The sequence below is a fragment of the Hippocampus comes genome, unplaced genomic scaffold (assembly GCF_001891065.2).
Source record: "Hippocampus comes isolate QL1 unplaced genomic scaffold, H_comes_QL1_v1.1 scaffold48, whole genome shotgun sequence".
NCBI lineage: Eukaryota > Metazoa > Chordata > Actinopteri > Syngnathiformes > Syngnathidae > Hippocampus > Hippocampus comes.
The window spans coordinates 659,790-675,255 of record NW_017808403.1 but is presented as its reverse complement, the minus strand read 5'-3'; the positions used below and the strand labels follow the sequence as shown (position 1 = coordinate 675,255).

Genomic DNA, 15,466 nt, shown 5'->3' with positions numbered 1-15,466 from the left:
GTGTGTGTGTGTGTGTGTGTGTGTGTGTGCTGTGGTTCCCATGTTGGTCAGCAGCACAGTGTGAAGCATGGCGACTTTGACTGGAAGCGCACTCACCTGTGTGTGTGTGCGTTTTTTGTGTGTTTGTGTGTGTGTGTTTGTGTGTGTGTGTGTGTGTGTGTGTGTGTGTGTGTGTGTGCGTGTGCGCGCGCCTCGGTGGTGTTGCTGAGCGGGTAAGACAGCAGGGGTGCAAAGCTAAGAAGTGTTAGTGTGGTGAGAAGGATTAAGTCTATCTGTTAGGCCTCCTTTTCTCTGGCCCAGCCTCGTGTCACATCTCGTTATTACTGCGCTGCAGTGGGGACTGTGCCTGCAAAAAAAAAACAAAAAAACAAACCAGAAGGACCCATTCGGTCTCATCTCCTTACCTCTCGTCCTTGAGACTTCTGATTTGGGGGAGTTCAACAAACCTTTGGAAGGGGCCAAACGCATTTGGCAACATTCCATCCAAATGATCCTTTGTGTCTTGCCGTCGGCTCCCCGGGGGCCACTCGTGTCTTGTCCAGGTGGTCCTCGTTCTGTCGTCGGCTGTTTTTGGAGTTTGCTCATTTGGTGTCTTTGATGACTCGGCTCGAGCGGCGCGGTGGGCGACGAGTTAGCGCGTCGGGCCTCACAGTGCAGAGGCGCAGGGTTCCATTCTGGCTCCGGCCTCCCTGTGTGGAATTTGCATGTTCTGCCCGTGGCTGCGTGGCTTTTCTGCGGGTGCTCCGGTTTCCTCCCGCATTCCAAAAACATGCATGGCATGTTAATGGAACGCTCATCATTGTCCCGAGGTGTGATTGTGAGCGCCAACGGTCGTTCATCTGTGTGTGCGGCCTGGGATGGGCTGGCGACGGCTTCTGGGTGTCCCCCGCCTCGCCGACGGCCCGAAGACAGGCTGGCATCGGCTCCGGCGAGCCCGCAACCCCCGTGAGGAAAAAGCGGTTCGGATAATGGACGGATGATGATTCGGCATTCTCGGTTTGGAGAGGTATCCTGCTCCCCGGCATTGCCTCGCTGCGCTTGGGACCTCCACACCGCCCCGCGCTCGCCGCGGACCGTGACGGCGAGCGCATCCACGAGCCAGGAATGAATGTTGCTTTCTTTTTCCTTTTATTTCTTCTCGAAGCACAAGGTGCGGCCGTGAACATTTGGACACTAGAAGGGGTCCTATTTGTCAAGTCAGAGTGCTCCGACTCGAGTCCGTTTCTGGGCTCCTCCACCCACAAAGAGGACCGCCATCTTGGAGGTGGGGGGGCTCCTCCTCCTCCTCTCAGCTCATAGCGCCGTCCTGCTGCTTCTCCCCCGCCGGCCACAGGCAGAGCTGCTCTCTTGGCCTGAGATGGCTGGGCGGGGAGGAGGCCCTCCTGCCAACCCCGCACAGGAGAGGGCGGCCCTAATTGCTTTTGGCGTAAAGCTCTGTGACCCAGATAAGCCGGTGGAGTTAAACCCCACTTTGCGCCAGCAAACCTGCTCCGGTCCACAGCGGCCACCCCCTCTGAGCTTCTCTGCGCCTTCTGCCACGTTATTAACCACCACGGGCAACCGGGGCGACTCGAGGACCCCGAGTTTCCACCCCCCCCCTTCCAAAAAAAAAAACCCCACCTGATTGCTTGAGTGTTCGGCGACAAGCGGGGCCCGCCGAAAGTGGGCGTCGCGTGCCACCAGGCTCACGAGGGGGACGCTAAGACACTATTAATGCCACGGCGCCTCAGGAAGCTTGTCAAAGCAGCGAACATCACAAGTTGTCCACTCCGGGGGCAGATGGCAAAAGCGGGTGGGCTATGTGACCGACGTCAAGATTTAAATGCTAATCGCCACCACCTCTCTTTTAACCATCAGCGGCCATGGGGAGAGCGGAGGGGCCGTCGCGCTCAACTTGCCCCACACAAATGTGTCAAGTCACTTCACTCTTATGAACCGTATTAAAAGGAAGCCCCACTTTCAGGGCATTCGCTCCATACGATTTATTTGGTTGTTGGTATCATCACAAGAAGATGACATTTTTGAAAAGAAATTCCAGTTCAATATATTTGATCGAATCTTCATTTGCATGTCCAAGTGCAATGCATTCTGGGATGATGACGTGGCATGGGTGCTGCTCACAACGCTGTCCTCTGCAAGACAATTGCGAATGACCCTGAGGTACACCGTATTAACAGGAGCAGCATCAGTGAATGGGTCTATCAAACATAAGACGCACCGGGTTAAAAGCCGCATTATTAAGTTCAGTATCTTATTCTATTTTGTGTCGTATGTGTACTCGATAGATTTCGCGCTTCTCTGTTCTTCACTCCAATATTTACTCCTCGCAGTTCCTTGGTGAGGACGACCCTTGTAAGAAGTGTCGTTTATTCGCCGTCTTGAAGGCGAAGTCGACGGAGGCTCGTTGCGAAACTTGCTCCTGCTAGCTCGCCGTTGCGTCGTCTCACCTCAACCTGCCAGGTGACAGAAGCGGCCCAAGGAACCTTTTTGGGACGGTCGCCGCCGTCGAATTAAAAGAAAAACTTCCAAATGTCAGGTTTTGTGTTTTCTGCGGTGCAAAACGCAAACTGCTGTGCTTGTATTGTTAGTTTCAAGTCTTTTTTTTGGCGGGGTGGGGGGGTGCATAGTTAATAATTAGGGGTTTGTTGTTGTTATTCTTTCCCAACGCAGTTTTATTCTTCATTTGCATTCATCCACCTTGTCATTCATTCATTTTCATTGACTGATTGAATTGTGCAGTTCTGTTCACTTGCTCAAGTTGTTGTTCAGTCTGCCACCTAGTGGCAGCTGTGTGGCATAAACTGGCGCAAAGCGGGAAATCATTTGGAGTCAAAACAAACACTTTACTTTATGACTTGCAGTTTTAAGAGTTTGCGATGACAACTTGTCAAAGTCCTTCCTACCAAACAAGTGTGGCGTAAACACAATCAGACTACAACAATGATGGAGTGTTGCAAATGTTTCATGAAACCATCATCTTTGGAAACATGAGGACTGCCCTTCTTTAGCACTAAAATGATCAAAACACGACAGAAATAAATAGAGAAAATGTACATCGTTGTACGGTAAACAAAGCCTACCAACCAAGTGAAATGAAGCAGAGGTTAGATTTACCAGTGCACGTAAACCACGTCCACGCAGCGAACATAAAATGCTTTTTTTTTTTTGACAAGACGTGTGACCTGCTCCTTGCTGGTTCGCCGATTTAACGAGTTTTTCCAAGAGACAAATCATGGGTTAATCTGTCTCGAGTTGTGTTGTGAGTGAAATATTCGTTGCGAGTGCTGGCTAAAGTGGCGTCGAACTTGACAACAAGCAGTTTTAACAACAAGCAACAGGTCTTCCAAAAAAAAAGTCGACGTGCTTTCTTCAAGATGTTTGTCATTCCCAGTAGGAATTTAGCCTCCCTGAAAATGAAACCAAACCTCCTGTTGCGCATTTAACGAAAGCATATCTGTCATACCGAGTTTTCTACACTCATTTAGTGCAAACACACAAAGAAAAATGCCACAGAGGGGCTTAAGAAACTAGCACCAAAGTTGACAAAGTTTCTGTCGCCGCATAAATGTAACCCTAACCCCCAAATCGCCAGAACAAAATCCCAGAACCGATGGTACTCATTGTGTGTGGACGGATTGTTTCTGAACTTGGTGTCGCTAGCTAGCTGGACGGACGGCTAAAGACGCGACTTGACGCCGTTTGCGGTGGGAACGTCATTCTTGTCGCAAAGAAAGCAGTCAAGCTGCTCCAAAAAGTGCAACAACACAACAGTTGAAATCGATAGAAGTCCAGGATTATTCTCCGCCAACGAGATGGTGAGCGAGGGATGTGCCATTTGACCATAAATAGAAATACAACACAACTATAAAATGCCTCAGTACAGTGTTGACTTGCAGTAGTCAGGCAGGTCTCACGAGTGTCTGCTGCCATCTAGTGGCCACTGACGGACATCACTGCCTGAGCGGTTCCTCTTGCTCAATGAAGAGGACGTCGCGGTGCAGGACGCCCAAAAAGATGCCCCCGCACCCCCCACCCCGCAACCCCCACACGACTCGTGTCTATATCGATCGACGGATCGATATAGACACATATGTCGAGATATATCGATTTTAGCATCGTCTGCTCGAGGTTGGATATTTGTTCTTCAGAGCCTCTTTAAAGGTGCGGAACAGGAGCCGGTTGCGGCGGTTCTCCTCGTCTTTCCTCGCGTGGAACTCGCCCTGGATCTTGAAGCCGCGGTGGACCAGGAAGGCCGAGCTCAGCACGGAGAACTCGTAGCCGGCCACGTGGAGCTCGCAGGCCTGCTCAGAAGAGGAAACAGTGACGACATCCACAATTGAATCGTTTTCAAATCGATTTCCCAAACCACTGTTTCGGCAAATCATCGATTGACTCGCTTAGCACAGAGAGGTCTCGCGCTAAAATAAAAGGCAAACGAACCGCGAAATCATATCGCAACCAACCCGTCCGTGGCTTTACCACTTCAACGTTTCCTAAAACGATTGGTCTTCAGGTGGACGGCACCTCTTCACCACCGAGCTTATCGAGACAGTATATAAATAAATAGAAAGTCCACCAAGTAGAGATGCCACCATTAATGAACAAGTAATGATTATCACATTTATCCATGATTGGACAATCATTTGTTTCGATCCATCCCTTATCCAGCCTCTGAACCGATTTTCCTCACGAGGAGCAAAGGCATGATTTCGGCAGTAGATATTCTCCAATTTCTGTTGTCCTCCAAAAAAAAACCGACCAAGCAAATTTTACAACTTCAAGATGGGATGGAATCATTGGCCTCCCCCTAAACACCCAACCTGCTCGGCGTCGGCGCTCCTAACCTGGCTGATGCGATTGAAGCCGTACTGTTTGAAGTTCTCGTCGTAGAGGGGCACATTGCGCGGTCCGATGTAGAAAGGCTCCCACGGGTCGACCCAGGTCAGCGTGTAGGCCACTTGCAGGCCGCCGGAGGTGTCGCGGAGGTGGCTGTTGACCCACTGCGAGTAGTTGGTGGGAGCTTGGCAACGAGGGCACAGCTCCTCGTAGAACGGTCGCACTTCGCCCACCTGGTAGAGCTGCACGAGCTCGGCCTTGCTGGCCGGAATCTTCCTGGTGTGGCGGATCTCGAAGGCGGGCAGGACGAACACCTGGTCCGGGGCAAGCTGGCGCCTGCCGACCATCGCCACGAACTGCTGGTGCAGATCGGCGGCAGGCATCATGTCGATGTCGATGACGAGGATGAAGGAGGACTCGGTGCCTCCTCGGGCCACATTCCGGAGGAGGTTATTCGGGTAGGGGACGTCTGCGCCCATGGCGTAGTTCCTGTATCTGTCCTTGTGGGCTTCCAGCCGGGAGAAGACAGCGGCGCAGTCGTCCAGGCCGGCAAAGTGCCGGTGGTCGTCTTCGGGGAAGCTGGCCGTCTCCCCCGAGAGACACACCAGGTGGAAGTCCACCAGGGTCTGCACGCGGGGGCACAGGGCGCCAAGCGCGTACACCAGCGCCGTGGCCAACTTGACGTCCTGGCCGTGCGCAAAGATCGCCACCGAAAGCGGGTTCCGCCACCTCTCCACAAGATCCTGCAGGTGGTGAAGGTTGTTCATGCTCGTGTGGGTGACCAGCGTGAGGACGTTTGTGCCCGGCTTGCTCGCGAAATCTTTTTGAATCAAGTTCTTGTACACGCGGTACTGTCCGCTCTGGTCAAAGATCCCTCCGCTCGAAAGGGAATATCTTAGGCGCTCCTTGCGCGAATTCTTCTCGGAGTGCGCCGCGCTCCCGGGGCCGGAGCCTCCTAAGGGCTCCGGGTAGCGGTAACGCTGATGCTGTTGCTGCTGCTGCTGTTTGCTCTGGAACTTGGTCAGGAAGGACAAGTAGAGGAGCTGCAGCAGCGCCACCAGCAGCAGAGCGCTCAACACCACGCGGAAGGCAGAACATTTCTTGGAAAGATGCATTCCACACCAAGTGACGCGAAACAACACGATGTCCTGCCCGACGGAACCCACCTTGTTAAAATACCGCGGAGGCATAAAATGTCTATTTTGACATCATGTACTTGCCGTAGTTCGCGAGCCAAGATGGCCGACCTTCTGCGCAGGCGTGGCCCAGATCAGATCGCGTCTCGATATATTTCGCCGTTATTGCCTGATGGGAGCCGCCTAGCCTAGCCTAGTACCGCTTAGCCTTGTCTAACATCTCGTTCGCAGCTGAAAAAGAAAGTACCCGTGGAGCTGCTGGGGCCGCAACTCAGTGCCACAGGCGCGTCTTGTTCTGCGTTCGTGCTCGGGCCTCACTGAGAGCGAGCGTCGTGACGTCACACACACGTCTCTTCACTGACTGTGTCAGGGACAAATTTGTCTGCCTTTGTTGTCTCACACGTGAACTCAAACCTGAAGTTCCAAAGTACTCAGCACCAACAGTCTCCAATGTATTCCGTTTTGAACTGCCATGTGACGAGTGTCAGGGACAAATTTGTCTGCCTTTGTTGTCTCATACGTGAACTCAAACTTGAAGTTCCAAAGTACTCCGCACCAACAGTCTCCCATATATATTCCGTTTTGAACTGCCATGTGACCCATTCGCGGACAGTGCTCATTGAACAGCATTTGGCACCCAGCACCACTGGTTTTCATTCGGACTCTTAACCTTGCTTCAACACCGCCTAACCTCATTTGTTTTCATTCGGACTCTTAACCTTGCTTCAACACCGCCAAACCTCAGATTTGGACCCTTTCACGGTATGTTAAGATGGCACCGTATATTGAGGGTTATTTAAATAAAAAGCCACCAGGATCACGGGCACCGAACACGTTACAATTTTGTTGTTGTTGCAGATGCATATTTTGTCCACTGGAGGTTGCACTTACACCTGCTGGGCGCTTCAGCCAGGGGTGTCCAACTCCTTTTTTGTTGCAGGCCACCTCCGAGCCCGTGTGAGGGCCGTTATGACGGCAAACCCAAAGAAATGTCTGATGGCCACATAATATATACACACAGCCAATCGATAACTCGTTTTGAAATCAGAGGCCTGTAAAAACGGCTCCAATATTATCACATTTGTTTTAAAAGGGGCTTGGTAACAAAAAAATGCTTGTAAAATCCCAACGCTTTAAAATGTGAAGACGAGTTGCAAGTTTGGAATATTGAAGCAAGGAAACATGAAGTCCATGCGCATAATTTGCTTTGGCGGGGCACGTAAGCTGATGTGGCGGTTCGGATGTGGCCTTGAGTTTGACACCTGTGACCGAAAAGGGATGTGAAATAGGCTGCAACTCAGGACATTGGTGCATTTGTGAAGGCTAAAAGATATCAAGTTCCAGGAGAAAAGTAGGCCTACTTCATCGACTTACCACATTTGCACGAATCACTATTGTGTGACCCTACACACGCAGAACATGACATGCGGGTACTGACAAGGAAAAGCGCCTTTATTCTTGCAGCTTGTGAGAACAATTTTGGTGAGGCATTGTGAGGACCGTGCCTGTGCTGCCATGTTACTTTAGCGACATGAACACACTTGTATCCAACATTCGAGACCTACCAAAACAGAAAATGGATTTGGTAGGGCACGTCACATCTTGAAATTGTCAGGACAAAATCTGGAGGCAAATTCCATTTTGAAACCTCGATTTTTGTCAACTTTTTTTCCAATATGTGAGAGACCCATAGAGCTATACCGGCAAAAAAACAAACAAACCCACCAAAACCTACGAAACCAAAACACCAGCTCCGCTTTTCGAGCCGCCTCCTTCACTATCTTTGGACGACGCCGTCGACTGGCTTTGCGCGTCTGCCTCGCCCTCGCCCACCAGGCGAATGTTGTAGCGTTCTCGGTACTCGGTGAGTTCGCGCCCCTTCTCCTGCATCATGGTGTTGAGGGACTCAATTATTTTGGAGATCTGCGGGGACACAAAAGGAGACGAAGTCGGCTTCAGTGCAGTTTTCCTTCGGGTTGTCGCCGACAATGGCGAGAGATTTGGCGACGGGAGGCCACAAAAGGCTTCTTTTGAATTGACATGTCCGTTACCTGCTCCTTGTTGGTTTGCAACGCTGGCAGAACTTCTTTCACCGTTCTCTCCACCAACACGCCGCCGACGAGACGGAAGCATTTCCGGGATGGGTCCACGTCTTTCAGGGTGTCAATGACGAGGCTGGGGGAGACACACAAATCAAAGACCATTTGCACATTTTTAGGAGAGCGTACAGCTGGGCCATAGTGTGGAATCATTTGACGAGATGGTGGCCGATATGCTTTGGAGTGTCGTATCATTATCGTTGAGGAGGTTCCACTGATTTAGGTTTTGTGTCTTCTTCCCGTTCTGTTAAGGGCATGATTTTGGGGGGGTTGCCATCAGTTCCTCAGAAATTCTTGATGGAATTTGGTCCCTAACCCGTGCGCAAGGCAGCGCTTCACTGTGACAGGTGGAAAAAGAGCGCAAGAGACCCACCTGTGCTCATTTGATTCCATTTCCAACTCCGCTGCTTTGGAGGCCATACTGCGCTGTTCCTGCCGCATCCTCTGAAACGTTGCCACCACCTGTCAAACAGCATCACTCAAGTGAATTCACTCGACCCTCAACACAGACTTGTACAGCACGCTCGACTAGGCATTACAAGTGACTAAAAAGTAATGCATGAATCAAAAAAAAAAAAAAGACAACAAACCCGCATGACAGACCAAGAATAGATGTTTGTCAACATGACCCTTTTATGTCAAATGTTTTGGAAGCGCTTTGTTGAGAGCCGTTGTGAAAGCGCAATAGAAATCATGATGTATTGCAATGAAACGAATGGCTTCCTGTTTTAGAAGAGAAGCGGCTCCGATATCGGAGTCCACCCGAATAACTATGCTTGCAACAACAGATACTAAAGCCTTTCGGGGCTCCTCATCTCCCTCCATTTTTTTCCCTGTAATTTTTTTCCCCTCGACCGGACTCGGCAAGGCTCGCTAGCTTGTTATTTAGGCAGTCAAACCAGGCCGTAACCATTGGTTCGCCCCCTAGTGGTTTGCTGACTACCGCTTGAGAAAGTGCACGATCAGATTGGCAGCAGAGCATTTTGATGCAAATAACGCCCATCTCCAGTTGGACTTCAAATACCTTAGTAGGCTCGGATAGTGTACATTGACTTCAAATAGTGTCGCTACCACGCCGGTGTGCACGAAAGACAGTTCCCCAAAGCAGAAAATCCCTCCGTTTTCCAACTAAAGGATCCTCCATTGTCAGATTATTTAGTTAAGAAGCCGCCTTCGTCGATCGCTACATTTCACGCCGACACAAGCACAGAGTCGCCGGACAGGTGGTGGCGATGACAAGCTCTCGTTAGCGTTAGCCTGTCATGGAGCCACGCAAAGTGGCCGCCACCAAACACGAGAAATACGGCCGGCCACGGTACCGCTGTTAGTACCTGTTCGGCGGAGGGCCCGGACTGTTTCCCTCCGGTACTGTTGGCAGGTTTGGACGCCGTGTTGCTACTGTTCGTTGCCATTTTGGATCTCGCTTGCTGACAGGGAAAGACCCCGTTGGGACTTCAAGTGCTGCCCGAGAGATTGCCTGTATGAAAATACTATCAAGTCAGTGAGCCAACACCTAAACCAACACGTTAATGTGTCTGTTTTTCGAGTAGCGAGGCTAGAAATGCTTCCTCGTGTTACCAATTAAGCTCTCACATGGCGTGACAGGTGACAGGTGACTACCTGAGCCCATGTTGTTCGCGTTGAGCTCATCGGTCGAGATTGGTGCCTTGCTCTCCGTTTGGACAAGCAAGCTATACTACAGGTATTGTGTTCGATCCTACACATCTAATCTTCAAAATGTTGACTCAATGTCATTTTACTTACAGATCACTTGAAAAACTGCCGGAGCCGAAACGAACAATAATAACCGAAAGTAGACGCACAACTTTAACAACAAGCGAGGCACTAAAACAAGTACAACACGAGTTGTCAAGTGTTTTTTTTTTTCAGACTTTGCCTCATTTCATTGTCACTTTCCTCTGAGTTTTCACACAATCTGCTTGCTGGAATACGCCACAGGTTGGGCGAGCCCGTTGAAATATTTGCAAATAAAACAACAGCGTTGTAAAAGGAACTCAGTTGAGGGGTTAAATGTGCTCCTTCTTACATGTTCCAATTGAGACATGTTCAGCTCAGCCTGTTTTTAAAGCGATTGACATTTCAAAAGTGCTTTTGTTCGGAGTATTTGCTGTTATGATGACTTCACGACTGTGTCAATATCAAGACGACAGATGGAATTTTGTCAGAAACAGAAGAACCCAGCAGCTCATGTCAAGATTTTTTTTTCTTTGAGAAAGTATTTGCCTATACCTTGACTGAGGCATGCTCGGCGATGTTGGGACCTTTTCTCTGTGCAGGATGTCCAGCTCTTGTCGGCCGTGCGCCGCCTTGTGTCAGTTGAATGTCACCGCAGACAAGCAAGCCAACTTGTGTGCTGCCCAAGGGTTGCTGGAGGAGGCAAAGCAGCGAGGCGCCTGCATGGCCTTCCTGCCCGAGGCTTTCGACTATATCGGCTCCAGTCGGGAAGAGACCCTGGCGCTTTCGGAGACCTTGGCGGGACATACAATGATGCGGTACACTCAGATGGCCAGGTACTAACCCAGTTCCAAGGAAGTTGGGGCAAACTTGATTGTTTTCAGCAAACAATCCATAACTTTATGACTGCAGCATGTTCCAGAAAAGCTGGGACGTGGTCAGGTTTACCACTGTGTGACACCATCTTTTCTTTGAACAACATCAACAATGGTTGGGGAACTGAGGACACTAAATTTTGAAGCTTTGTGGGTGCAATTCTTTCCCATTCTTGCTCGATGTCCAGCTTCAACTGTCCAAGAGTCTCTGCTGTCACATGTTCCGCAACATAGTGTGCCTCTCATTGTCAACAGGAGACGGGTCTGGACTGCAGGCACGCCAATCTATTTCCCGCGCTTTTTGACGGCGCTGTTGGAATGTGCTTTGACGTTGTCTTGCTGAAAGAAGCAGGGGCGTCCATGAAAAAGACGTTGCTTGGATGGCAGCATATGGCTCCCCAAAACCTGGCTGTACCTTTCAGCATGAATGAGGCCTTCACAGACGCCAGTGGCACGAACACAGCCCCAGACCGTCACAGATGCCGGCTTTTGAGCTTGGCGTCCCGAACGGGCCGTTTTAGAAGAGGGTCAGTGATTGACGTCTCTTGTCAAAAATAGGCTCATCTTCGGGCGATAGTGCCAAGGGATGCCTGAAATCTATTTTGCTGCCCTCAGCTGTGTTTAGCTCGAAGTCGGGTGATTATATACTTCTCACCCTTACTATCTTTTTACTTCTTGAACTTGCAAAGCAAAGAAGGGGAGGAAAAGATTGACTGCGATCGGCTGTTGTCACGCACATTTCCGCCACAATATGTAAATGTGCTCACAGCTGGTCACTAATCATGGTCCGGGCACCAAATTGAAAGATCTGAGGAACTTTTGCCCGTCCGTTATGTCTAATGTTCCCTACGCTAACAACAACTATCCGAAGACTGTACATCCACAATCAAATTCTTTCAGGAATGCCAGAAAGGTTGTCACACCGCTGTGGAACCTTTTTCTGCCAGATGCGGAACAGGGTCTGCCCTCTCCAAAACCATCCCTGGTCTTGTACTGCCTTTGCCACGCCAACATGGGATTGCAGCACGGCCTGAGCGCTGTGTTGCATTTCCTGTGTGTGTGTGTGTTTTGACCCCACGCTCTTAACTGGTTTCAACTCATAAGTGTGCAGATCGCTCGCCAAGAGAGAGAGCCAGCCTAAACAAGGTCAGCGCGATATGACGACCTAGCTAGCTCAAGTCACCTCCTGAAGGATGTGCGCCAAAAGGGCCTCACCAAACAATTGTAGAATCACCGGCTCGTGCGAAGGGAAAGTCAAAATCGCCTTTATGTCACGGCCCGCCCTTGTCACAGGAAATTGGACATCTGGCTGTCTCTGGGGGGGTTCCACGAACGGGGATCCGACTGGGAGGCCGAGCAGCGAATTTACAACTGCCACGTTGTCATTAACAACCACGGTAAAGTTTTCCTAAATTGCACGTGCACTCCTTCGCACCCGCTGAGGTCACGTTGCCACACTTTTGGTATCCATGCAGGCGAGATTGTGTCTACCTACAGGAAATGCCACCTGTTTGACGTCGAGCTTCCCGAGAAGGGCGTCTCGCTCAACGAAAGCACCTTCACCGTCCCGGGTCCCTCGCTGGTCGCGCCCGTCCAAACCCCCATCGGCAAGGTGTCTTCTCCGCACTGCCACTCAAGCCCCCGTTGACTTGGCCTTCTCATGAACGTCGTCGCCTTTTCTCGTCAGCTCGGATTGGGCGTCTGCTACGACTTGAGATTCCCAGAATTTTCACTCGCGTTGCAGAAGAGCGGCGCTGAGATCCTGACGTTCCCATCGGCCTTCACCGTGACCACAGGAGCCGCTCACTGGGAGGTAGGACCTGCGCTGGTCGTCACCCCTACATACTCTTGGCTCAATTTGAACCTTTTTTTGACATTTGATGGCAATAAAATGACCCTCAATGTCATTTTGTCTGCAAGCCACCTTCTGTGTTGTCGGCTCTGTTTCGCATTGAACGTGTTCAACTAAGTCCTCGTGCACTTTAAACGAACTGTCACCAGTTCTTGGGTTGAAGCAAATTGCTGTTTGTTTATTTTTGAGATGGCTGCTGTCCTGGCCACTCAGCTTTGTGTTTAAACTCGGTCACCATATAATCCGTTTCATATTTTACCCGAAAGACAACATTTTCTTCACCTCTTTTGGCACTGGCTTTTTTTTGCCAGGCTCGACGTCTCTTCTTCTCCGATTGAAAAGTACAGTCTTCTTGGCGTTGGAGGTGTTCTTAAGCGATGTTAACACAGTTGTCATAATTTGACTGGGGGATTTTTCGTCTGTTTTGCCCTTGTTTCATATGAAAGGTGCAGTACCTGAGATGGTTCGATGTCTGGGCCCGGGGTTCAATCGACCCAGAACATATGAAGTGTGTGCATTGTAAACGAATGGTTTGCGAGGGTCAATCCTGTTTCATTCGTCAGGTGCTGCTGCGGGCGCGGGCCATCGAGAACCAGTGTTACGTCCTGGCGGCGGCACAGGTCGGCCGGCATCACGACAGGCGCTCCTCTTACGGCCACAGCCTGGCCGTGGACCCCTGGGGGACGGTGGCGGCCGACTGCGGGGGGGAGCGAGCGGGCGTGGCGCTGGTGGAGGTCGATCTGGCTCAAATACGCAGCCTCCGCCGGAACATGCCGCTTCATGAGCATCGCAGGGACGCCGCCTTTTACGCCAGCCTGGAGGGAGGACGTCGAGTGAAATAGTCTCGCGTGACATGACTTCTAGCGCTTTTGTATCAGGTGGAAACCTGCTGGAAAGGAGTACTATGCCAGTCTTTGGGCTGCGGATTCACTAGCAAATATTCACTCTTACATGGAGCCAAATAAATCCTTTGCTGCGAATCATGAGTGGCTTTTGAAAGTAGCCATTTGTTGTACTTTATGTTCCATGTTGTACCAGCGTGTTCCTACCAGGAAACTTTTCCAGATCGCGTTGAGCTGTCTTCGCTGAAATTAGTTCAGAGCTGTATGTATCTGGAAATTTCTTTTGTAACAAGAGGCAATATTTTCCCGTTAAGGCGTTTCGTAACTAGAAAATTTCGTATGAAGTGATGTTCGTAAGTAGAGGTTCCACTGTACACACAATTGTTAGTAGAGGTTCCACTGTACACATAATTGTTGGCACCCCTCTGTTTTTGAAAGAAAAACCCACAGAAATGACTTGAATCTGACAAAAGTAAAAACTTGAATGAAAACTGGCCAATGAACATCTGACGTGGCTTTTGAATTGTGCTTTCCTTCAACAAATTTATTTTAAAAACACAAATATGAAACAGCCCTGGAAAAAAAAGGACGATCCGCCTAGAAAAGACCATAGGGACACGATCGACCCAAGTGTATCCTCGAATTAGCATCACGTGAACTTTGTCAGTCGTCCTCGTTAAGAGGCTACAAGTAGTACCACAGGACAGAAAGAAAACAATAGTGGCAAACACGTCAAAAGTCAAGGTTAATCTTGAAATGGTTTGATATTCCCGTGACTACTGATGCGCACGGTCTTCAGAAATGTCAGGTCCTCAGCACTGTGGCCAACCTCCAAAGACGTGGCTGCGGGAGGAAAATAAATGACAAATTGAAGAGACGGATAAACGAATGGCAACAAAAGAGCCCAGAACAACCTCCAAAGAAATTAAAAGGGGAATTACACGGTCAAGGTACATCAGAGTCAGATTGCACCATCTGCGTGTGTGGACTAATAATAATAATAATAATAATAATAATCATAATAATAATAATAATAATATACATTTTCCAACAGCCACTGCCACATTATTACTGACATTACTCGGGCAGCGCAGTCATTTCGTATCATGCTTTCTGACAAGAAATACATAAACCAAACAATTGCGGGCTTTCGACGAGGTTGAATCTAGTTGAGCGCGGTGACGTCATCAAAGGGAACCAGGAAGTGACTATTGCTGACACAGGTACGAGACTGGGACGACAACACAGCAGGGCGACGAAGGGGAGCTGGCTGCGCCAACGTCTGGTTCAGTCCATGGAGAAACGATGAAAGGTTGCGTCCGGACTGGATTTGAGGCATCGCCAAGGTTGGTTTGCTTCCTCCCAAGCTCGCTTTAGCTTACAGCCGAGGCTAGCTTTAGCACCAAGTCATTCAATAGTCACCACTGAACACTTCGTTGAGGAAATGGGGTAGACGCGCACAGGTTTATTTGTTAGTACTTTTGTTTTTTTTTTAACGTCATGGTCAGTGTCATTAACAGTCACACATATTGCGGTGAAACCGGAGAGCAAAAGGGAGGCGGTTTGTTCGAGCGCAGCAATCCCTGCAAATGTAGACTGGACGCAAGTGAACCAAGAGCCGTGACGGTACACCAAAATCGGGGTTCGGTACCAGGAGCACGCAGAAACCGATTTGTTCATCTCACCTGCACTTGCGCTCCTGGGTGTACGCTGGAGTGACCTGCGTGACGAGTGTGTTCGTGCGCTGCCTGCTGACGCGCCACAGGAGTCGATGCTTCGGGAGCCCCACACATGGGATGGCTAACTTTCAAAATACAAACGAAGCCGCAGCACACCCTTCAGTCTCGGGGTTAAAAGAAACCCAAATCGCTCGAAATGGCGAACCCAAGCCGGTGTTCAAAAGGGACCGCGAATGTTTTGTTACTTCAAGCCACTGCAACGGGGTGACAAGCTACCCCGAAAGTGGCTGTCTGCTGCTTCACAGGTATGCAAATGTTATTCCCAACATTTTCCAAGAAGAAGCAATTTTCCCCTGTCAGGGCTTGCCGCAGTGAGACACTCGCATGGCGGCACCGTTTTTATACCCTTTTTTTTTAATGGTTCAGCCATCCACTCTTTGGTAAACGTAACC

At 50.0% G+C, this 15,466-nt stretch overlaps 4 protein-coding genes across 5 annotated transcripts in view; 2 read left to right on the top strand and 2 right to left on the bottom strand.

Annotated features, from left to right (window-relative positions):
- Nucleotides 1–3,774: 3,774 nt before the first annotated feature.
- b4gat1 (beta-1,4-glucuronyltransferase 1) lies at nt 3,775–6,398 on the bottom strand. Of its 2 annotated transcripts, XM_019858309.1 has the most exons (3): nt 5,070–6,398; nt 4,845–4,989; nt 3,775–4,301 (listed from the first exon to the last, which is right to left on the bottom strand). In XM_019858309.1, exons 1-3 carry the CDS (start codon nt 6,024–6,026, stop codon nt 4,156–4,158), a joined length of 1,248 nt encoding a protein of 415 aa, XP_019713868.1. In that variant the 5' UTR covers nt 6,027–6,398; the 3' UTR covers nt 3,775–4,155. The 2 variants fall into 2 exon arrangements, with proteins under 2 accessions (XP_019713868.1, XP_019713867.1); XM_019858308.1 differs by having other exon boundaries at nt 4,845–6,396.
- A 1,005-nt stretch (nt 6,399–7,403) lies between these two features.
- On the bottom strand, nt 7,404–9,505 carry pfdn2 (prefoldin subunit 2). Its single transcript, XM_019858329.1, has 4 exons — nt 9,403–9,505; nt 8,445–8,533; nt 8,024–8,147; nt 7,404–7,895 (listed from the first exon to the last, which is right to left on the bottom strand). The coding sequence occupies exons 1-4, from the start codon at nt 9,481–9,483 to the stop codon at nt 7,704–7,706; spliced, it is 486 nt and encodes a 161-aa protein (XP_019713888.1). The 5' UTR covers nt 9,484–9,505; the 3' UTR covers nt 7,404–7,703.
- Nucleotides 9,506–9,655: 150 nt separating this feature from the next.
- Nucleotides 9,656–13,479, top strand: nit1 (nitrilase 1). The gene is made up of 6 exons (XM_019858322.1): nt 9,656–9,773; nt 10,369–10,602; nt 11,935–12,038; nt 12,117–12,253; nt 12,329–12,454; nt 13,057–13,479. Exons 1-6 carry the CDS (start codon nt 9,700–9,702, stop codon nt 13,333–13,335), a joined length of 954 nt encoding a protein of 317 aa, XP_019713881.1. The 5' UTR covers nt 9,656–9,699; the 3' UTR covers nt 13,336–13,479.
- A 1,040-nt stretch (nt 13,480–14,519) lies between these two features.
- The window catches only part of clcn3 (chloride channel 3), a 22,575-nt gene continuing 21,628 nt past the window's right edge, over nt 14,520–15,466 (top strand). The window contains exon 1 of the mRNA XM_019858280.1: nt 14,520–14,680. The gene's annotated coding sequence lies outside the window, so the exon portion shown is untranslated. The remainder of the gene's footprint in view (nt 14,681–15,466) is intronic.

Coding starts and splice junctions, on each gene's coding strand:
- nit1 (XM_019858322.1), top strand. CDS start 9,700: ATGTTGTTCGCGTTGAGCTCATCGGTCGAGATTGGTGCCTTGCTCTCC. Junction 9,774..10,368: donor ACAAGCAAGCTATACTACAG/GTATTGTGTTCG, acceptor TTCTCTGTGCAG/GATGTCCAGCTCTTGTCGGC. Junction 12,254..12,328: donor TCCAAACCCCCATCGGCAAG/GTGTCTTCTCCG, acceptor TTTTCTCGTCAG/CTCGGATTGGGCGTCTGCTA.
- b4gat1 (XM_019858308.1), bottom strand. CDS start 6,026: ATGCCTCCGCGGTATTTTAACAAGGTGGGTTCCGTCGGGCAGGACATC. Junction 4,302..4,844: donor GCTTCAATCGCATCAGCCAG/GTTAGGAGCGCC, acceptor TCTTCTGAGCAG/GCCTGCGAGCTCCACGTGGC.
- pfdn2 (XM_019858329.1), bottom strand. CDS start 9,483: ATGGCAACGAACAGTAGCAACACGGCGTCCAAACCTGCCAACAGTACC. Junction 8,534..9,402: donor CCGGGCCCTCCGCCGAACAG/GTACTAACAGCG, acceptor GCTGTTTGACAG/GTGGTGGCAACGTTTCAGAG. Junction 8,148..8,444: donor ATGGAATCAAATGAGCACAG/GTGGGTCTCTTG, acceptor TGTCTCCCCCAG/CCTCGTCATTGACACCCTGA.